Source organism: Cynocephalus volans, chromosome 2 (assembly GCF_027409185.1).
Source record: "Cynocephalus volans isolate mCynVol1 chromosome 2, mCynVol1.pri, whole genome shotgun sequence".
NCBI classification, from domain to species: Eukaryota; Metazoa; Chordata; class Mammalia; order Dermoptera; family Cynocephalidae; genus Cynocephalus; species Cynocephalus volans.
The window spans coordinates 44,261,024-44,284,614 of NC_084461.1; the positions used below are offsets into that span (position 1 = coordinate 44,261,024).

The following is a 23,591-nucleotide window of genomic DNA, read 5'->3' on the forward strand; positions in this document are numbered from 1 at the left end:
TCCACCCAGTTTAGAAAGACAGAGAAAACGACGCACCGCGCAGCCCCTGGGAGCTGTGGCTTAGGGCACGCGGCTCTCCCTGCCAGGACCCGGGAGCAGTAAAGGACTGCGTGGGGGGCCAGCGCTCTCCAGCGGACCTGGGGAGCTCTGCTGCGGGTGGGTGACGGGCTGTCCGGAGGAAGGGTAGTGCCAGGGCTCATGTGCTCGGCCAGTCTAGACCAGGGTAGGAAAGGCTGCCGCCAGGCGCGTGAGCCCCATCTCCGCCGCCTCCAGGATGCCGGGGCTGTGAGGCTGTTGGGGAGACAAGGTGCGGCGCCGGGGTGTGGAGCCACGGAGGTGTAGCCCGCGGGGCCGGGGCTCGGCGGGGCGGGGCTGGCGCAGATCCGGTGTTTGCCCGGGCGGGAGGGGCTGGCCTGGGCGGGCCCCGGGAGCGGCCCGGCAACTTTTCCCTGAGCTCACCCGGGCGGGGAGAGAAGCCCTCCCGACGGCTTCTGGAGAGGGTCCGGGTTCTTGTATCCCTCGGCCAAGGTCATCCTCTGCACACTGAGCAGCTCCCGTCCCCAGGGCAGGTCCAGGATGGGACCCGGCCGGACACGGGGCGCGCCGCTGCTGCCGCTGCCGCCGCGGCTGGTGTTAGCGCTCGGTCAAGGTAAGCGTGGAGTTCGCTCGGCGTCCGCGGCAGGAGGGCGGGAGGGCGGGTTAGGCGGGACTCGGGAGAAGGCGGCCTGAGTCTCCGCTCCGATTCCACGTGGAACCGGGCTCGCAGCCGTCCGGAGCTGGTTGGAGAGAGAAATCCTCCCGTTCCTGCTCTCCCGGGCCTCGCGTCCCCATAAGACGTGTCTCACCCTGTCTGTGAAGCACCCTCCAAAGCAGCACCCTCCAGAGTCATCTCGATGAGCGCTTTTGTTTTGGGTGCACACACACGCGCGCATGGGGGGAATGGGGATTAGCGGGTGTCCTGGAGATCTGGGTCCTGCAGCCCACCTTCCCCTGGCTCAGACAGGTGCCGCGTCTGCTCGGGACCAGGGAAACCCGGAATCCGGTGCTGGGCAGCAGCCTGCAGCTCCCCAGAGCAATGCCTGGTAGCTTTTCAGAGGACTCCGAGCCCCAAATGCTTATTTTTCAACACAAGGTTGTGAATAATGCCTCCATTTCTTGCTTCAGGACGCAGCGCCGGTGTTTCTCCGCTTAGGAGATTTAGAAAACCCAAGCGCCTATTAAGTGCTTGGCGGAGGGGAATTCTTCCTTCCCTTCTGCCTTCCTCGTATTGTCGTAACGTCGTCCATTCACCGAATGTAAACTTAGGCCAGGAAAAGGTTTTCCACTTTCTTGATCACAGATGCCGCAAAGAGAGAATTAGCCGGGGCAGCAGCTCCAGCTCCAACTGCAGTGCTGTGGGAGTGGGGCCCACCCGCCGCCTGACTTCTTTTGCACTCAGTGGGGAAATAAGGCTGGGGGTGCGCCGCTGTTGTGCAGACCCACATTAGGAGCACTTAAGTACTTTCTCCCGACCTTTATCCAGAACCTAGTGTGTGCTTTAGGTTTAAGAACTTTATTAGTTTATTTGGGGAGGAGTCACATTTGTATTTTGTAGTTTGAACAGCTATCAAAACAACACCCCAAAATAAAAAAAATAAAAGGTCTCGGATTTTCAGGTGTTTTTACAAAGAAGATAAATATTTCTCCTACACTGGGCTTCTTCAAAAAAAGCTTTTCTTTATTGTGGAAGAATCCTAGTGCAGGTCGACCCTGTGGCATTTTCTCTAGGTCAGAGATAACAGAGAAGTAATACCACCATCCCCTCTCCCAGCAGAGAACGGGCATCATTAGGTTTTCCGTCTAAACGTGTCTGGTGCTTCACAGATGTTCTCTCCTGGGGCACAAGAGTTCTTCTGAGGGGGGCGGCAACCCTAATCTAAGGGTTTCAGATAAGGTTGGATTCTACATGAATAATCAGTCCCCGAAACACCACAACCTTCCTAAGAACTAATAGAAATATAAATCTGTGCTTCTCATCGCTCTTTAATTACCCCGTATTAAAAGAAGCTATAGAAACATAACATCATTTTCTTTGAAGTGTTCAGGCTTGTTCCTTAAAGAGTGAGAAATACTTTAGTGGAATGTGTCACTGCAAGGCATGAAGTCAGGTAGAGATTTCAACCTGGAGTTAGTTGTAAGGACTACTCAATGTAAGGAAGCGGAGATGATATAACATGACATCTGTAAAAATAGTTCATGTATTTATTCCCTCTACTTGCTCCAGTTATTTGCAGACTCAAGGAACAACTTTTCTCTTATTTTAAAACGATCATAATAAAGCTTTATATTTTGTGCTATCAAGAGAGTTTCCTAGGGAAGCAGCACCATTTTTTGATACCATGAATCTCCAAGGTTAACATGAATAATTGAGATCTCTAGCTCAGTAGTATCTAAAATTTTTATGGCATTACCTTATCTGTATAAAATTTTTGAGTATTCATCATCACTACACTCACATATACATAGTTGTTTATAAATTTATACATGTATAATTGTGTAATATAAACACATACAAAAATTAAAACTTAAAAGGTGTATATGTGTATGAGTTTATACATCTTCCATGCTCTCCGGTATGCATGCAAACCAATTTAGAAACAATGTCAAATCTCATTTTAACACTTAACATTCAAAGTCACTTTCCACAAACCTTTTTGCAGGTATTAAAAAAAAGCTGTACTCACAGTTTAGATCCATATTTATCACCTTTCATTTTCATTCCTGATTTACGTGCTTCAGATCATTGAAATGGTAAATGGGAAAGCTGAGGATGGAACAGAGAGGCCAAAAGAGGCCTAGATAACCTTTAAACTCAATATAAGTCCTTGGAGGAAAGGGAAATGTAATTTTTAGATGAATGACATCATGAATATTCTCCAGTGTGTTAACAGGCCAAGGATTGGACTTCACCCTGGGTTCTGGAGCACATCTTTTCTCACCACCCCTGGGACCCTGCCCCAGCCATCATGCCCTCTTTAATGTAAATCTTCAAATTCTCTCCCTAATGCAATGTCTCCTCAATCTGTAAATACTAATTTCTCTCCTACTTAAAAAGTCTTCCTTTTAATATTTGATTTCCTCCTGAAACACACTCTGCCTCTGGCTTCTGTTCTCCCTCTGTTTTTCTCCCACTTGCCTGGCCGCTCTTTCTGAGTCTCCTTCACAGGCACATTTCTTGCTGGTGTTTGCAGAGCTCCATCCTGGATCCTCTTCTTCAATCTACAGATTTTCTCTGGGCCCATTCCCTGCTCAAGTCAGACTGCTTAAGTCTCCAGCCAGACTCCTCTCCTGAGTTCCAGATAAGTATTTTCATCAGCCACCAAACCTCTCCACCTACATGCCCTATAAACTTGACAGACAATATTTCCTAAACTCAATTCAACACCAATATAAGATAAACTTTCTCCTAATTGTCTACTATTGTTTAATGGCAGCATTACCATGCAAACACCAAAGCCAGGAATATTTACCCACGTTTCAACCTCACAGCCAGTCTATACATTCTGTCGGTTCCCTGCCCCCTCCCCTCCAATCCATGCAAATTCTGCCACCACCCAGTTCAGGCCTTCACTTTGTTGTGTGTGGAGTACTGTCGCTTTTTTGTTTGTTTCTTGTCCCTCCAGTCTATCCTTTTCATTGTCACCAGTGTTATCTTTCTAAAACACTTAGCTGTATCCAATTGCTCCCTTGTTTCAAACGTTTGGCAGCTCCCTGTCTCATGTAGGGTAAAGCCCAAATTTCTTTGCATGTCACAAAAAGTCCTTGGTCACAGCCTACATATATCCAAACTTTTCTCTCCTACACCTTCACCTGCACACACTCTACACACATATACACATGCACACACACAAATCCACTCCAAAGCATATACACACACACACACACACACACACACACACACACACACACCTGTATACACCATTCTGCATTCTGACTACACCTGGTCATACCATATTTAGTGTCAGAATATTTTCCATACTGTTTCCTTTGCCTTCACTGCATTGTTACTGTTTCCCTTTTTCTCTCATCTCTTTACGACTAACCTTTGTCCAATGCCAGAAGAGACAATGCCAAGCAAAATTATAAAGTAGGGCTGTTTTCCTTTTGTGAGGAAAAAGAAAGCTTGAGGTAACCTTTTGCTTCTGGGACCCACCCTAAACCACTCTTCTCATTGTCTGCCCCTCGATGGCCTTAGCCACCCTCTGATAAAATAATGCCCTCCCCCATTGCTCACAAGCTTTACCTACCCAACCTCAGCTCAGCTTTGCTTTCTTAAATACTGGTTCATGAGCCATTGTTTGACTTAAATTCATGGACTGGGGCTCAGAATTCAGTATTTAAAAACATTACCTATATATATAGTCAGGTTTGGAAGTGATAACTTACATATCACCACTTCCTCCTCTCCTTTCCTAAGGAATTAAAATTCCAGTGTTGCCTGTACCACTGTTGCAAGAAGACCACCAAGACAGGTGGATTTCAACACTAGGAGTCAGTGGCTGAATTCCCTCCAAAGCGAATGATGACTGCTCCCTGTCTTTATGTGCTAACAGCCCTGGACATATGAAAAGAGGGAAGCTTGTTAATGTGAAGAGATGAGCTTCTAATGATGGAATTTTAGATATTCAGCAAAATAATGACACACGTTCAGTCAGTATATAAAAAATAAAGAGGAAGAATTGGGAAAACGTTTGGGGCCAAAAGTAACCTGGCATCATGTAAAATGTTACCACTAAAGCCATAAGCTTTAGTTTCGACTACCAACCCTGCTCAGCTTGGGATATTACTCAAAGATTCAGCACGGCATTAACCAGGAGGAACCATGGAAGGTTGTCTGTCTAATCAGCAAGTAAAGGTATGGAGGGACCAATGATTTACCAGGAAGAATACACAGAAGAATGGGTCTCTGAAGGGGAAAATCCTGATTATCACAAATCACGAGACAATAGATTCTGTGAATGACAGTGATTCCGATGCCCTTTCAGATGGTCCATGGGGCTCTATTGATCTGACTACAGTGAATTCCATAAAACTAATATTTAGTCATGTCTTTATGAAGCACCTACTTTATGTAAGACAGTGTGCTAGGCCCAATGTGGAATCAGAGAAAACCTGAAACATGGTCCAGAAAGCTTGCAGGCTATGTGCAAACAAATCCAAACATGGGAAAGGGAAATTGTCTCAGAGCCCTGAAGAGAACCTAACCAATTTCAGCCCCTGTCATCCTCCTTTCTAGCAGGTGTATATTTATTGAGTTACCACCCTACTCTGTACAGCTAGGAGATCCAGGGGAAGCTGAAGAGTGATGCAGCTGGGCCAATCTGGTGGTCCTGTGCCTCTCACCAGTGTCTCATTTAGACATGGGCATGTTATGCAATGTTGGCCAATGAGACATCGCGGAGATCTGCTGGGGGACTTCAGGGAAAGGAATTTTCATTACTAAGACAGACATTAGTTAAGAAACTTTGTCAGGTTTAGATGTGAAATTTGAAATACCTACAGCCATCTTGCAACCATGATACAGTTAGATTAAGGATAAAGCCAATATACTTGTGATATCCTCGTGGAAAGATGGAATGAAATGGGTTCTTGATATTGTCTTTGAGCTTTTGAATTATTGAAATTTAAGGCCATCATACCTCTTGGTGTCTTCAAATTTTTTTTTATATAATTCAGAACATATTGTTTTCTATAACTTTGAATTACAACATAAGTTTCTATAGTATAATAGATGTCATGTACTTTCACATGTAATTAATGTGTGGTACAGAACTAAATGTTGAGTTCGGAGGATGGAGGAATATCACTATGACACACTGATGCGTCAAGCCTTCAGAGAAGTCTTCAAGGGGACATAATTTAGATCTGCCATGAAGAACCTCAGAAATCATGGAGCCCAGTTCTCCCCTTTAAAAATGGCTGTAAGTGATACTATGGGAAAATAAGATAGAGAGCAACATAACTAGCAATAGGACCAAGTCTCCTAGTTTCTGGGTCAGGAGTTTAGGTTCATGAAAAGGAAACTGACACAATGAAAGCAGAGGTCATTTGTGCCCAGCACAAGGTGCTCAAGGTGTTTGAAGAGAGTGAAAGCTGAGATGTCAGCAGCCACCAGACCTTGCAGGGCCCCATAAACCATGAGAAGCAGCATGGGTTTTATCCTGAAGACAATGGAAAGGTTTCAAAGGGACTTGAGCAGGAGAATGCATGATCAGATTTGCTCCTTAGGCAGATCACTCTGGTGACAGGGACGAGGGTGGATTGGATGGAGGGCAGAGGGAAGGTACCGAGATCATTTAGGAAAAAACTGGTTTTAGTTTTAGTTTTAGTGTAGTGCACCAGGTGAGAGATGATGGTGGTAAAAACTCAGATAGTAGCAGTAGAGAAAGAAAATGAAGGACTGATTTGAAAGATCAATTCCCATCCATTCTTCTTAAGGAATTGGTGATTAATTTACTATGTTGATGGTGAAAGAGAGAAGAGGCTGATGCTTAGGTTTCTGATGTGGACAAAGCAATTCATGTAGTGCCATTTACTGAGGCAAGGAGTGTTGAAGGAGGGAAAGATGGAAGAAAGAGATATCAATTCAGCTTGACAGGTTGAGTTTCAGACATCCAGGTGTTCATATCTAGTTAACAGGTAGTCATATGTAGAGGGGTTAGGGACAGGAAAGAGAGTGAGATGGTGGTAGAGATTTAGAAGTCATCAGCATCTACAGAATAATTGAAGACGTGGCATTGATATGATTAGTCAGGCAAAAAGGGGCTACAGGAGGACTTTGGCCACAACTCAAGGATCTGCTTTAGAGGGTCAGGTGAGGAAGAGAAGTGTGAAAGGAAGGAGAGGGAGCAGCTGGAGAAGTAGAAAGAAGACTGTGGGCAATGGGGCACCACAGAAATATTTGAAGAAGGAAGAGTTGGTCAGTAGGGTCAACTTCGTCACAGAAGTCAAGCAAGTCTGACAGCCTTGACAGGGGTGATCTCCAGGGAGTACAAAAAGTAGACACCAGAATGGAGTGGGCTGAGGAGGAAAAGGAAGGTGGCTTGGGTTGAATGTCCCCCCAAAACTTAATCCCCACTGTGACTGTTAAGAAGATGGAAAATCTTATTATAATAATTGCAAGGTGGGGCCTTGAAGAGGTGATTAGATTCTGAGGACCATGCCTAGTGAATGGATTAAAAATGGTGGTCATGAGTGTGGTTCTGAGGCCCTTAAAAGGAGAGTGCAGGAGGACGTCTCTGTCTCTCTGCTCTACCATATTCACCATGTGATACCCTGAGTTGCTGTAGCCACCACCAGGACAAGACCCTCCCTGGATGTGTTCCCTGGACTTTGGACTTCCCAGCCTCTGAAACTGTAAGCAGTAAATTTCATTTTCTTACAAAGTACCCGGTTCCAGGTATTTTGTCATAAGCAACAGAAACGGACTTCACGAGGTGAAGAAATGTAGACAGTGCCAGAAAGTTTGGTAGTAAAAGAAAGAAGAAAGTAGCGAGAAGGGTGAGATGGGAGTAGCTGCCTTTAAAAAAACAAACAAGCAAACATGGGAAAACTAGCATAAAATTTTTTTATGATGAGATTTTTTTATTTCTATTACTTACGGCACTATATGGTACACTTGCAATTTTTTAAAATTGTACTGAACCATGTATATGAGGCAGAGGTCCATCACACAAGAGAAACTGAGGGAAGGGGAGGAGCTTTGATGGTTATGGAGAGGATGTTATCAGAGAGAATGGAAAGGGAGAAAGTTAGATGACTAGCAATAATGACAGGTCTGGTCATTAGGAGCCCCTGATTAGAAACCACAGATGATCATGTGAAGGTAGGAAAAGTAGCTTCCAGGATATGAAATGGAGAGGGTATTAACTGATGAGAGAAAGGTGACATTGTCCCAGTTATGCAGAGAGGGGAAGAAAGCAGAGGTATGGGAAGAGGCGCCTCCCACCCTCCAGTGTGGCTGCGTGGGTTGATGAGAGAGCCCTTCTATACATTTTTGTTTGTTTTGGAACATACCGATCCCACTAAAGTAGTTGTAATGAATAAGTTTAGTGCTTTTTTAGGGCGTGTAATACATAACAACTTTCCAATTCTGGTAGTAGAATTAATATCAGTGCTTTAAATAATGTCAGATTTCCTAAAAAACAAACAAGTTCTTTCAGAGATGCTGTATAGATTCATGTTTCTTCAGTTAAGCTTTTAATTCTCTACTTCTATTTGGTATAATATAGACACTCAAAATCTTTTCAGATTATTATTATATGTGAACACATAACATAATCTTTTTCCTTTTATTCCGTGTAACTCAGTAGTGTTTTCGAAGCATTTTACAGCATTTTCATTTAATCATATAAATTAGAAAAGAAATTTATGTCTACTACTAATTTTGTTAGTTATAATTAGTTCAAAGTCCTTATATTCAAGTGCTTTATCCAGTCTATGCCTGCTGAGTCTTGCACACATAAATTACTTTCACTAACCAGTATAAACTTGAACTGCATATTTTGCTAATGTTTTCAGCTCCATAGAATATGGGGACTGATAATAATTTTCAAATATATTTTATTTCCTTTGAGAGACTTGTCTATTCTGTTGCCCAAATAGTCAATAGAAATCCTGCGATTTTGTCAGCAGAGATTCCTGCATTATTATTCTTTGTTCTGAAAGGTTGACTGCAATTCTTCCTTTTATTAGTTTAAAGTGACTAGAGACAGTTTTTACTAGAGAAGCCGTACATAACTCCTGATCACTGAAAGGCTTTCTGTATAAAAATGAGGTTAATGTTTAAACAGACCAATGGAAATAAAAGAGTGTTAGACACTGTATTGTGAGTGTAAGAGATTATTTCATTGTGTTTTGAAAAGCATGAACAAAGCTACTTCACTGATGGACGCCGTGAACATTGGCAGTTGTCATTCTCCCTGATTCATTTGAAGGTGGCCTTTGTTTGCCTCTGTGCGGTCTGATCTCATTTCCATGGATACCATGTAGAAATGCAGACGGAACGCAAGCTGGCTTCTGGTCAGCTCAGTCAGACAACTCTGTTCCAAATTGTTTACCAGTTATCTTCATCTCCTTTAACCAAATAGTTTCTTGGATGCTTGTTAGAATACAGACCCCGAACTTGCTTGGATTTTAGAGCTGTTTCTAAGTGATATTCTAACTGTTGGTGCATAAAATAGATATTTCAAAATGATTGACTTAGTTTTCTATGTACTTATTGACATTGTTTCCTGGAGGGAAAAAAAGAAAAGCTTCACCTTGGAAATTGGAATGTGTTTATTTTCCTTTCTGTATAAAATGTAATGAATGGCCCCAATGAAAAAAATCTAATGCAAAATTGAAAGATAATTAGGTAAATAATTTATGTAAACGCTGTGGTAATTAAAAAATACCTTTATTTTTATAGTATTTAATTTATCCCCCAAATAATCAGACTTTAATATATTAGTGTTGTTTTATTATTTTTTATAGTTTGGTTCAAATGAGCTATGACCTTAGCCCTTTTTAAGAGTACAGCCATGTGATCTCTTACCTCTGTCTGTGTTCTCTCTTTCTGAAATACTCTCTAGCCCCCAACCCCATTCTGTGCATCATTTAAATCTTAATTTCATTGAGGCTCATGCACCCCACAAAACCTACCCATCCCCTAATCCAATTTAGTTGTCGCTCCTCACGTGGATAGCAGTTGTCCCATTTTATTTCAATAACCTGTGCACTCAGCTATAACTCCTGCAGGCTGCAAGCACAGAGTAGACACTGAGAAGACCGTATCTTCTTCGATTGTGCCAAGTATTCTTGGCACCATTTCACTGAATGAAAGATGAATGTATGAGACATGTATGACAACTACTGTAACATGGGATTAAAGACATACTTTCTGAATGAATTCCAAGCTGGAAAATTCCTAGTTCTTTCCAAATAGTATATGCAAAAAACACTCTATTTGCCAGTTTATCTGAATTTGCTAAAATATTCCTTTAGTTGATAAATTTGTTTTCACTTCTTTGACAGAGTTTGCTTTTAAAGTGTTTCTCTTTTGTCTTGAAATCTCTAACTAGGATAGTCCTATTGACAAGTAACAAGATTAATGAAAGTATTAGGACAGTGGAAACATCCTCTTTTTCTAAAAACCCTTTCCTGTTCCCCTTTTCTGTTCTCATAAAGCAGCACCATAATTTATCTTCAGTTTGACTCTCTCTCCCAATGAATACATTTTTTAGTATTACCTTATGTCCTGGTTATCATTGTGTTCTCAGAAACTCAAAAAATGATGGGTTAAAAAAAAAAAGGATTTAGGTGAATTTTAAAACCTTTTTTATCATGAAATATACATACATAGAAATGCATAAAAAGTAAATATACAGCTTGTCAGGGCTTGGATTTGATTTTACTCTATTCAAAATTAGTGAGTTTGCTGTTACTGTTTTATGGATGCAGGCAGAAGACATGAGACTCCTGGATCAGAGACAAAGGTCTTTATTAGTCATGGCACAGCAAGCAGCATGCGCATCAGCATATTTGTGTTGGTTTCCTTTGCTCCCCAAGTTGCAGAGGGGCAATACAGTGGGACCAGCTGGACGCCTGCACATGCAGTAGGGTGCATTACATGGAAGGAACACTGTGCTTGGTGAATCTGCTGTTTTATAGCAAGCAGTGAGCAAGACTGCTCTTTGTCCCACATGGAGACATTACTTCATTCCTCAAGGTTGCTCACTGAAAATACAACCCTGAGAAGTGGCATGGTAAAGAGTAGTCAGGCTCTTATGTCTTTGGCATACTCAGCAGATGTGTAGGTGTGTGAGATACCTGTGGATGAGTGTCTCCCAACATAGCTTAACACATTATTTTTTAAAATTTGTGTAACCCAATAAAATATTGAACTTTCAGAAGGAGAGAATAGACCCATAGTTACTAGAGGTGGGAAAGGGGGAGGGCAAGCGGGGTTAGGAAGTAATTGGATAAGGAACACACAGAATGGATATGGTTTGTAATAATGAACATGCTAATAGTATTGATTTGATCATCTCATACTGTACACAAATACTGATAGTCAACTCTGTACCTTATAAATATGTATAATCAAAAAAAAAATTGTGCAACCTAAACTCAGGTAAAATAAAAATAGATTGCCAGGACCCCAGAATTCTTCTACACATTCCTTCCCAATCATAAATCACTCTCTCTATCTTTACTTTTTTGGCAATAATTTCTTTGCCTTTGTTTATTCTTCTACTAGTTAAGTATACCTCCTAAACGCAAGTGTTTAATTTTGCTAGATTTTAAATGCACACACAAACACACACATATGTAGTATGTATTCTTTTGTGTCTGGCTTCTGTTAACATTGTGTTTGTGAGATTAATCTCATTTTGCATATAGATGTAATTCTTTTCTTTTTACTATTGTATAGTATTTCATTGTATAAATATACTACAATATATTTATCTATTCATCCTAATTTATGGACATTTGGGCTATTATGAATAGTCCCGCTGTGAATATTGTTGTACTTACCTTTGGTAAACCTGTGTACACATTTATGCTGGGAAATACCAAGGAGTGGAATTGCTGGGCCATCAGGGAGGCAAATACTTATCTTTAGTAAATGATGATAGTTTTCCAAGTGCTTGTATGAATTTAGTCCTGGTGGCAAGGCATGAGTGGTCCTGTTGCTCAGTTTTCCCCTACATTGAGTAACACAGGAGTTTTAAATTTTAGCCCTTGGTGCAAGTGTGATGGTATTACACGTGACTGCAATCAACATTTCTTTAAGTGCTAATATAATTTAGCACATTTTCATGTGTTTATTGGCCATTTGGATTTCCTTGTCTGTGAAATACATATTCTAGCCAGACACAAATGAATGAATGATTCCCAGTGTGGTTGTCTGTCTTTATGTTGATTTGTAGTAGTTCTTTATACATTCTGAATATGAGTCAGTTACACGTGCTGCAAATATATAGTCTCATTTGGAGGATTTTATCCTCTCAATGATGTACATTGATAAAGTTCATAATTTTAATGTAGTTAAATTTAACGAGATTTCGTGGTTACTGTTTTTTTGTGTTATGTGCAAAGAATAGTTCCTTAATTCAAGGTCATGAAGATATTTTCCTCTATCATCTAAAAACTTAATTGTTTTGTATTTTTAGCTAGGCCTGTATTTTCCTATAATTGATTTTTGAGGATGATGTAAGGTAGGGATTAAGGAGATTTTTTTTTTTAATATAGATAACCAGTTAGCTCAGCACCATTTATTGAAAAGAAAGTGCAATGTCATCTTCATCATCAATCAAGTGTCATATATGCTTCAATCTGTTTCTAGGCTCTCTGGTCTGTTCCAATGTCATATTACCTTAGTCACAGTGTTTACAATAAGTCCTGTTATCCAGGAGAGCAATTTCTCACCTATTTTTTTCCCCCTTCAGGAGCACCTGGACTACTCTTGACCTTTTGCAATTCAATATAAATTTTAGAATGAGCTTATTAATATCTATGAATTTAAAAAATTTTTAATTGCGTTGACTACATAAATTAATTTAGGAAGAACTGACATCTTTATAATATTAAATATTCCTATTCGTGAATTTTATATATCTCTCCATTTATTTAGGTCTTGTGTAATTTCTCTCAGTAATGACTTACAGTTTTCTGTTCAGATAACTCAAACAGCATCTATTAGATTTATTCCTAGGAATGTGATATTTTTTCATGTTACTCTAAACAATGACTTCTTAAAATCTTCTAAATAAAATTTTGTTGCTGGTATATTGAAATGTATTTTTTTGGTAATATGACTTTATATGCAGCAGTCTTGCTAGTCTTATTCATTAGTTCTAATTATTTCTAATTCTCTTGTATTTTCTATATAAATTATCATATCATCTATGAATTAGCATAATATCGTTTCTTCTTTCCCAAACTTTTTACCTTTTATTACCTTTTCTTGCCTTACTGAACCAGCTGGGACCTCCAATACAATAATGCATATTGTACAGAATATTGAATAGAAAGGGTAATAGTGGGCATCCTTATCACATTTTAAATCTTAATGAAAAGATTTCAGCATTTCACTATTTGGTGTAATGTTTGTTGTGGACTGTTCATAGATAACCTTTTTATCACATTATTCTCTTCTACCATTAGTTTGCTAAAAGAGTTTTTTAAAGTTACAATTGAACATTAACTTTTATAATATTTTTCTGTATCTACTGATGATTACATACATTTTCCTCTTTTGATCTATTAATATATTTTGTATATACCTTTCCATATGGGTTTCATTTATAACTTTACATTAATGCTTCCTGCTATGTCATGATTAACTGTTGTTCCATTGTTGGATATTTAGGTTGTTTCCTGTGGGATTTCCCCCCACTACTGTAAATAATGTGGCTATAAACATGATTGTACAAGAAACTTTTCTTCTTTCTTTTGGATGATTTGTAGCCATACATAATATGGGAGTTTACCAATTTCACCAATATTAGATTTTCATTTATTTTTTGTAGTTTGATGGGTATAAAGTGGTTATGTTAGTCCATTTCTGTTGCTTATTACTAAATACCTGAAACTGGGTAATTTATGACAGAAGAGAATTTATTACTTACAGTTTTGGAGGCTAGGAAGTCCACAGTCCAGGGGGCGCATCTAGTGAGGGCCTTCTTCTGGGGAGGACATCTTCAGGGTCCAGTGGCAACACAGGGTATCACATGGCTGGAGTGAGAGCTAACCTTCTCACTTGCTTTCTTTAAAAAGGCATCTGAACCATGCTCATGACAATCCATTAAACCATCAACCAATTACTCCATGAATGGATCGATTCATTCAGGGGGACACAGTCCTCATGATTAAATCACCTTTTAAAGGCCCCACCTTCCATCACCATGTTGGGGATTAAGTTCCAACATGAGCTTGGGGGGACATTCAAACCATAGCAGTGGTACTCCATGTTTATTTTAATTTTCATTCCTTTTATTCACGAGGGTGTATTTTTTTAAGTTACAATTTTAAAATGCCTACCTTTTGAAACAATATTTGTACAATAGAGTATTCTAAAAGAAACCTCAAGAGATCTTCTAGTTCAGCATCCTGTCTCATTTTTATAATAACCAGCTTTGAATTTACTAAAGCCCAGGACTCCGAACTGCAGTGTGTTGTTTATCATTTCAAGAGGCCCTTTGGATCTCCCTCCCGAAATCTCTTTGGCAAACTACTCTTTGTCTCTTATTTCCCACAGACTGATTATAATCCATTTTCACTTAAAGAGAGGCAATCCTCTAGTTAAGATTTCCACATTCAGAACCCTTTAAAAGGGAAGGCATTCTGTTTGCCAAAGCACTTGACTACAAGTAACTGAATCTGTAGATTGCTCTGGTTATCCATTGCCATGTAACCAGTCACCCCAAAATTTAGTCGCTTGAAACCACAACCATCATTTATCGTCTCATGGTTTCTTGGGTCAGAACTTTGAGAATGGCTTGGCAAGCAGTCTGGCTTGAGATGTCTCATGTTACTGTCAGAGAGAAGGCAGCTCTCTCTCCGTGTGGTATCCTCAAGCCTCTCCAGCATGGCACCCTCTGGGTAGGCTGGCTTCTCACATGGTGGTTAGGGCTCCAAAGGCAAGTGTCCCGAAAGAAACTGGTAGAAACTGCATGTCCTTTTCTAACCTTGACTCAGAAGTCACACAACTGCATCTATTCAAAGCAATCATAAGGTGTCACCTAGATTCAGAGGGAGGAGATTTAGATTCTCCCTCTTGATGGGAGAGTGTCAAAAAATTTAAACATACATGTTTTAAAACCACCATAGTAACTGAATCAACTTAATGGCTTTTACAAGATTGTTCATTGTTTAGATCAGGGTCTAGACACTGGCATTATCTACATTTGGAGTTAGGTAGTTCTTTCCTGGACTGGTGGTGGTAGGTGGTGGAGGGGGGAGCAGAAGGGCTGGTCTGTGCATTGGAGAATGCTGAGCTGCATCCCTAGATGCCAATAGCAAACCCCGCCCCACTGTGATGATCGTAAATGTGTCCAGATGTTACTAAATGCCCTCTGAGGAACAAAATTGCTCCTAGTTGAGAACCACTGTACTAAACAAACATTATGAAGCACATTTAATGTTTATGGCTTCATAGAGAGAACTCCAGCTCTGAAGAATAATTTAAGTGCCATAATTTTTCTGGGTGACTTTAGATAAGTCACGGGCAAACAATTCCCAATTTTGGAAGGTGAAATGAGATTATGAGCAGAAAAGTATTTTGCAGATTGTAAAAGTGTATATAATTTTATTTTTTTTAAATCCGTATATTTGGTATTTATCCATTTTTATAATCATTTGTTTAAGGGACCTATTTAAGGGACTTTTATGGAGTACGTATTATATGCCAGCAGAGTGTCAGACATGGCGAATTGGAGGATTTGAGGCAGCCTCCTTCAGTAGCTCTTTTTTTCCATTTCTAATACCACATGTGGAGGAGAATGGTAGCACCGAGAGCTTTACTGAATGTAAAGTGTGATGCTTAAAGCAAAGACTTTTTAAAGAAAATCGTGTTTTTCTTTCATAATAAAAGCCAGGGAGAATGCTATGCTGCTACATTCCAAAAGAAGTTGTAAGGGTCTTTTTGTGCTTTTGGCGTTTGCACTAACTTTCGTTAAAGAGCTGTAGTTATAAGCCAGACATTAGAGAGCTTAAATCTACAGTGTATGGTCATTTTCAAATGAGCTATAATTTCTAAGTTTAGTTGCTTTATTTTTTTGGTCCTGTGATGGGAAGGGGGATTCTACCTGCATTATTGTCCTTTCAGCATGAAGACAATGCTATTTAAAATGAGATTTCCTGTGGTTATGTACGTATTCAAAAGATCTAATGTGACCCATGACCATTTCCTGTTACCATACACATGCTGGGTAATGATTAGCTACACTTTAGAGAAAGAAGTATGTTTTCTTAGATCCATAGTCAGGGTCGGAATAATGCCACTTCCTGTTTGTGGGGCTTCCTGGAGGGTCCATGGACTGCTAATGTTTTCTTGGCTTTTGTGGTGTGCTTTTCGGGTGCCTCAGCAAAATACAGCACAATGTCATCCTCCTTCCCATTATACAGCAATTTTCAGAAACTTAAATAAAAATGTACTCAGGATGTGCTTTTCATGTTAACAGTGAAAACAGGCTCACAAATTGCTATGCCATATTAAATTGCTCAAGAACTGTGCCATCTTTGGTAGCACATAATGATATGAGTAGTAAAAATGAAAGCATACTGTCTTTACTAAGTGCTGATCATTTGTTAGGCACTCGGTTGAGAGTTTTATATGCATTGTCTGATCGCAGCAAGGTAGGCACATATATATCTGTTTTACAGATGAGAAAGCAGTGGCTTATACAGAATGAGGAACTTGCCCAAGGTCAAGAGCTATTCAAACCTCGGAGGCCAAGCTCTCAGCCACTGTGATAATACTGTTGGCCTTGCTCAGTAAGTGGATTTTTTAGTTAAAAAAAAATACTATACTTCTAGCACTGCCATACTTCTGCCACCCAGACACTTCCAAATATACTCAATCTTCTTTTTATGGTTCTCCTATAGCTAGATAAGAAGAAAATCTAAGTGTTCTCTAAAGCTCTAAATGGAAAATAAACTGTGTATATATTTGCATGTACATAATGTGTGTACATATATATTTATTAATCTATATTTTAATCCATCTAGCTATATATCTGCTCAGTAACCTGCATTTAAGCATCTTCCCTTGAATGAGTCAAGAGCTCTGAGGATTTATTTATTAATTAAACTGGTCTTTATTGATCTTCCATTATATGCATAACTTATTGTTAGGGGGAAAGGTGAAACAATCAATCTGTTTATTCATAATTATTAAGCCACAGCCATGTGCCAGGCACTATTCTGAGTCCTGGGAAGTATAGCAGTGAACAAAACAGACACAGTCCCTACTCTTAGGGACAAAGGCAGGTCTACCATCAAACAGGTGAAGCTTAAGTTTTAGGTCCCCTCACTGTGCAGACCACAGACCACTTCCAACGTGTTCACATGGCCTGATATTTTTATTAAATATGCAAAAGTTAAGGTCTCTTTTCTACCCTAACATAACATGTTTCCACAACAAGGACATCAACAATAAGCTAACTAATATGTTTCACCAATTCCTAGTTTCTGGATAATCCCTGTAAAAGAAAACTTGAGGTAGAGTTACAGGAACTGCCTTCACTCAGTGGAATGAGTGACAGGAGACGGGGATCACTGGAGACCACCCTAGCATCGGTCCACCACAGGTAGTGAAGGAAGGCACCTCTAATAGGCTAATGTGTGAGTAGAAACTGGAAGGCAGAGAGAGTGAGCAGGCAGCCCTCTGGGTAAAGAGCATTCTATGCAGAGGCAATGCATGCAAAGGGCCTGAGGTCAGTGTGTTTGATGAAGAGCCAGGAGTCCAGCGAGTGAACTAAAAGGATAGGGTAGGAGGGAGGTCAGACAGGAGGGGGAGGGGTGATCACACAGCCAATGAGGCAAAACGTACTTTGAGAACCACTGAATGACACTTCCAGGTAGTACACTGTTATAAGAGATGCAAATTGTAAGAGTCAAGGGAGTTGAAGGACACATGCTGGCTAGGATGGTCGGGGAAGACGCCAACCAAAAGTTTGTAGAGAAGTAGCCTGTGAACAGAGATAGAAAAAATGCTAACTAGTTATATCTATTATTTTCCATTCATTGCCTCAAGATATGTGAGATGTATCTTATTTCTGAGCAAGTTAGGCAACAGGCACTGACTTGCTAACTACACAAAACCATATTTTGAGAGAGAGAGAGATTCTCCTTTCACATAGAAGGAATTTAGGAAGAAAGTGGGAAAATAAAAGTGAGTTCATGACATGGTATTTCTAGCAACTCTGGGGCCAACATTCTTTCTCCCGTATTTCACGTCTCCCTCTCGGCCATTGAGGGACAGCAAATCTGCCAGAGATCAGTTCAACCTCCAGCATCTCTATGAACAAAAGAGAACCTATTGAGTTGTTAGAAAGTACTGAGTCATAATAAATGGCTGTAAGAAGCAATTGCAGTGGGATTTTGGAGAGGTTCATGGCCTGAAAGGTCAAATCTTTGTTTGAAATGACCTACCACATGCCACAGTACTCCAGGACTTGATGCAGTCACTTTGTCACACTCACACAAAAAAGTACTTTGGATTCTTTTACACATAAAATATGAACATTAAATGATACAACTGGAATTAGTGTATGTCTCTCCTTGTATTTACACATGTGCATGTGTGTATTGACAGAATTATCTTTGAAACTTAGACTAGTACATTTAAATTTTCTGGAATAATCTGATTTCCCCCTGTTTTAGTCTGTTTGGGCTGCCATAACAAATTACCACAGACTGGGTATCTGAAACTACAGAAATTCATTTTCTCATAGTTCTGGAGGCTAGAAGTCCAGGATCAAGGTGCTTTCAGGGTTGGTTTCTGCTGAAGGCTCTCCTACTGGCTTGTAGACAACTGCTTTCTCACTGACTCCTCACATGGCCTTTCTCCTGTGCATGAACTAAGAGATCTCTGGTGTCTCTTACTCTTCGTATAAGGACACCAGTAATATTAAATTAGTGCTCTACTCTTATGACTTCATTTAACCTTAATTACATCTTTATAGGTCCGGTCTCTAAAAACAGTCACACTGGGGATTAGGGATTCAACATACGAATTTTGAGGGGGACACAATTCAATCTATAAGACCCCCTTATGCTTAACAGTATATTCAGGGGTTATTTTTGGCCATGAAAGTGATTCTCATATTTCTTTGATGTGAACACAGAATAATTGTCAAATAAATGATATATGCGTACACTATTAAAAAAGTCCACAAATCATGAAGCAGGGTATTTTTACCTGGATGTCAGCTACAGTTTCTCTCTCTGCCTCTTAAAATCGAGAAAAGATTTATTCAAATTCCTTTTCCATCCCCATAAGAAAATACAATGCCCTCCCAATATTTCTCTGAATTCCCAGGAGGCGTACATTTTCTTGGTCATTAGGCCCCCAGCTTCCTGACTGCAGAGTTTTTTCTCCACTCTCTCAGGTCTGGTATGTGATTTGACTGTACATACAAGCTAATGCATTAGCCTGTGATTCTTTCATGGATGCTGACAGATGGCAGGAGTTTCGTGAGTCAGAGACAAAGGACTTTATTACTCACAGCACCACAAGCAGCATGAGCATGAGCATGTCTGCAATGGTTCCCCTTGCCCCACAGTAGTCTCATGGGGGCTACATGGGGGGGCCAGATGGACACCAGCACACACCGTGAGTTGCACTACAGAAAAGCAACAATGAGCTTGGTGAACCTGCCGTTTCACAGCAGGCAGTCAGCTCTTTGTCCTGTGGGGAGATGTTACCTCATCCTTCAGTGTTGTCCACTGTGGATACAGCCCTGAGGAATGGGCCAGATAAAAAGCAGTCAGGGTCTTACATTTTTGGCATACCTATTGTACTGGGTTGAATTATTGTGCCTCCCTTCCCCAAAGTATGTCTTTATCTCAGGCCCCAGAACCTATGAATGAACGTTACCTTATTTGGAAAGAGGGTCTCTGTAGATTGACTGAAGGAGCATGAATGCTCAAGCCACTTCTGTGAGGGCTCAAAAGAAAATGAGGAACATCTTATTGGAAACTGGAGAAAATGTCATCCTTATCATATGGTGGCAGAAAATTTGGCCAAATGGTGTCTTATAGTTGTGCAGAAATCATACAGCTTTTAAGTGATGAATTTGGATTTTTAACTAAGTAGATTTCCAAGCAAAATGTTGCAAATGTAGCCTGGTTTTTCCTTGCTGAATATAGTAAAATGTGAGGAAAGAAGTTACTTGAAGAAGGATCTTTTAAACAAAAAGAACCAGCAATTTGATGATCAGGAAAATTCTCAGCCTATCGAGATTGGGGAAAAAAATGCTGAATGTTACGAATGTTTGTGTCCCTCAAAATTCGTTTGTTGAAATGTAATTCCCAGTGTGATGGTATTTGGACATGGGGCCTTGGGGAGGTCATTAGATCAAGTGGATGGAGCCCTTATAAATAAGATTAATGCCCTTATAAGAAGAGGCTAGAGAGCTAGCTAGCTCTCTTTTTGCCTTATGAGGGAGAATACAATGAGAAGTTGGCAGTCTGCAATCTGGAAAAGAGCTCTCACCAGAACCCAGCCATGCTGGCACCTTAATCTTAGACTTACAGCTTCCAAAACTGTGAGAAACAAATTTCTGTTGTTTATAAGCCACCCAGTCTATGGTATTTTGTTGTAGCAGCCCAAACTGATGAAGACACAAATATTAGGAGATTCATTGTTAGGAAAGCATGCTCTGAAGAGATGTCCAAGGATATGGCTAGACAATCTTTTGCTGAACAGGTGAGGTATGTGATTTACGGATCCTTTCAACCATCTCAGCAGAGGCTGGGAATAGAGATCGGAGTATCCAGGAAAGATTTGTGGAGAGCTCTTTAGTCTAATGGCGTGGATCCCCATGACATACATAGGAGACCTATGAGGCGTTTAACGATGTTGTCTCAGCAGAAATATTGCCATCTTGGACTGAAGAGGACAGAGAAGCAAAGGCAAGTGGGGACACTGCAAGGCCAGAGGCTTATGGTGCTGCCATGGGCCCAGAGACAGAACCTTGAGTAACAGAGGATAATTCTCAGGCCATGAAGTCTAATGGAATTTTCTCTTCTAGATGTCACAGTTGTTTGGGACAAGGTGACTCCTTATTCCTTCTAATTTCTGCCTTTTGAAATGGGAATATCTATCACATGCCTTCACCACCATTATATTTTGTTTTATAGGTTTACAGGCCCACAAATGGGGAAGAATTTTGCCCCAGGACAGATCATAGCAGGAATTTCACTCATACCTGACTCAGATGATGAGATTTAGGACTTTTGAGCTGATAGTATTTAGATGAGATTTGGGGCTCAGAGTTAACTCTGTAATGGGTTGAGGCTTTTGGAGGTGTTGAAATAGGTGAATGAATGTATTTTGCATGTGGAATGGATGTGAATTTTAGGGGGCCGGATAGCAGAATGTAATGAGCTTAAAGGTGGCTCCCAAAAGGATATGTTCATATGCTGATTGCTGAAACCAGAGAGTTTTACCTTATTTGGAAAATGGGTGTTTGCATATGTAATTAAGGATTTTGAGATGAGAACATCCTGGATTACCTGGGTGAGCCCTAAATCCAGTGACAAGTGCCCTTATGAGAGTGAGGCAGAGGAAGATTTCACATATTGGAGGAGGCGATATGACCACAGAGACAGGGATTAGAGAGATGCAGACACAGGTTACGGAATGTTGACAGTCCCTAGAAGCTAGAAGAGTCACGAAGTGGATTCTCCCTTGGAACCTCCAGAGGGAGCACAGCCCTGCCAACACCTTGATTTCAGACTTCTGGCATCCAGAATTGTAAGAGAGCAAATTTCTGTTGTTTTAAGCTGCCTAGTTTGTGGTAATTTGTTACAGCAGCTGTAAGAAACCAATAAACCCATTAAGATGTGTAGAGGGGCAGGAGATCGATGGAGGACTGTTACCACACTAATCCTCCTATAGGTGTTCCTTTAATTTTACTAAAAGGTTGAATCTTTAACTTTTCCACAGAATCACTCATAGAAGGCCCTTGTGTATGTAGTTAGCTTTGAGGATCTGGTGAGATAGGAGGCAAGCCAATTACACCAGCACAAACAGACCACAGTTGTTAGGCATCCCTGTCCCTATAGGTTTTCAACCACCCCACTATGTTGCTGACCATTCTTTCGTTCTTTCTCGTCATTGTTCCTCTTACCTCCCCTAAAATCCTGTTGAGTTTTTTATTGGCCCTGCCAATAAAAGGCCCTGCCTTTATCACAGATGCCCTAAAATTTTTATCCTCACCTCAATTTTTCAAGGATTTTTCTAAACGAAAATAGTTCCTCTTTGAAATATGAAACTTCTCTTTAAAACATAAGATATTTTTTCCCATTAAATAGCAACAAGTTGCATCAATGTAATGTTTAAAAGAACTTTGAAAGATTCGAAACAGTAAAAGTGCACATGTGAGGAAGAGGTGAGGGACAGGGGATGGTAGTAAGGCAGGAGGGGACCCGGAAAACCAGGAATCAGAAGGATCTTGGAGTTAGAACTAGTCAGAACTAGAAAAGCAGGGTCTCCAAGGCTGAGAATATGGTCTCATCCATCCAGACATCAAAGCTATAAAGTGGAAGAATTTGCCTACCAGAAATCCATGTAATAGCTATAGGTGTACTTGAAAAAAATTGTCATCAATTGATTTTAGCAAAATCTGTGTAAATCAAGGACAATGAAATTATCATATATGTAAAAAAAAAAATCCTTGAGAACAGTAAAGGGGTTATATATGTAAAATATATGTAAATTACCATTATAGTCTTAGGAAGTTGAGTGCTGCCTGGCTTCATTCTGCATCACACACTGGAGGGGGCATTGTCCTCAAGTCAATGGGTCAAATCCAACCCAACAGGCTAGAGTTTTTCTTTGCATATTGTAAATGATATCTTTATGGGTGTGATGATAAAATTAGGCACTGCAAATTAGATTGAAGTAAATAGCTCATGTTTGTTTCTTCTAATCTAGGGTAGGAGAAGAAGTAATTTACTTTCTTATTTTTATCCTGATTTTTATTTATTGCAAGAATACCATAACGCACTAAAGGAAGTTTTAAAAGCAACAAATTACACTCACAATTGTACTGCTTGCTGTGTTAATATTCATAGATAATTTTGAGTTTTTCTTCTATTCTGAATATCATGTCTATATTTTGCTGATTTTACCAAACATTTTCATCCTACCCTATAGTCTTGACAATTACTTTTTTAATGGCAGTATAAAATTTCATCTAGTTTGTATGTTACAATTTGCATATTCCCCTAATATTGGACATTCAGGTCATTTTAATTATTGGTTATTAAGAAATAATTAAGAATTATTTTTTTTTAGATTGCTAGAAGTCATTCAAGCTGTTTAACATATGTGAAGTAGGTTTTCTTAGGCCACTTAAGACTGAGAGATGGCATAAAATCATGATACATACGAAATCATGACACAAAATCATGATATATGCAAAATCATGATTAAGAAAATAGCATTTCTGTGGCTCAGTCACCTACTTGCAAACCAGGGGGAGCCCAAGTCCTTTAACACTGCTTTTTCATTCTTTAGGAGAGGAGAGCATTCTCCTGGACTTTTGAACATGGTTCTTCTAGAAACTTTTGCTGTCCCTCATAGTCTTCTACTGTGTCCTGGTCACTGCTGCATCTTCCCGCTGCCCCTGCCTTGGGCATGAAGTCTTGATGCTCAGGTCACTGTCCTCTGCCCCTGCTCCTGACAGTGCTTCTGCATCTTCTGAGGACCAGGCCCCTCAGACACTGAAGAAATAACTTTCCTCCTTAAAGCAATGACACCTTACTCACAGTTGACAGAGATCAGGTCTTACGGCTCTATTTCTGTTCACTATTTCACAGAGACATCATTCCCCTAA

At 40.2% G+C, this 23,591-nt stretch overlaps 1 protein-coding gene across 1 annotated transcript in view; it reads left to right on the forward strand.

Annotated features, from left to right (window-relative positions):
- Positions 1-930: 930 nt before the first annotated feature.
- The window catches only part of ITGA2 (integrin subunit alpha 2), a 91,378-nt gene continuing 68,717 nt past the window's right edge, over positions 931-23,591 (forward strand). Inside the window, exons 1-2 of the mRNA XM_063087591.1 lie at positions 931-1,082; positions 1,193-1,437. Coding sequence (XP_062943661.1) covers positions 931-1,082; positions 1,193-1,437 — 397 coding nt within the window. The remainder of the gene's footprint in view (positions 1,083-1,192; positions 1,438-23,591) is intronic.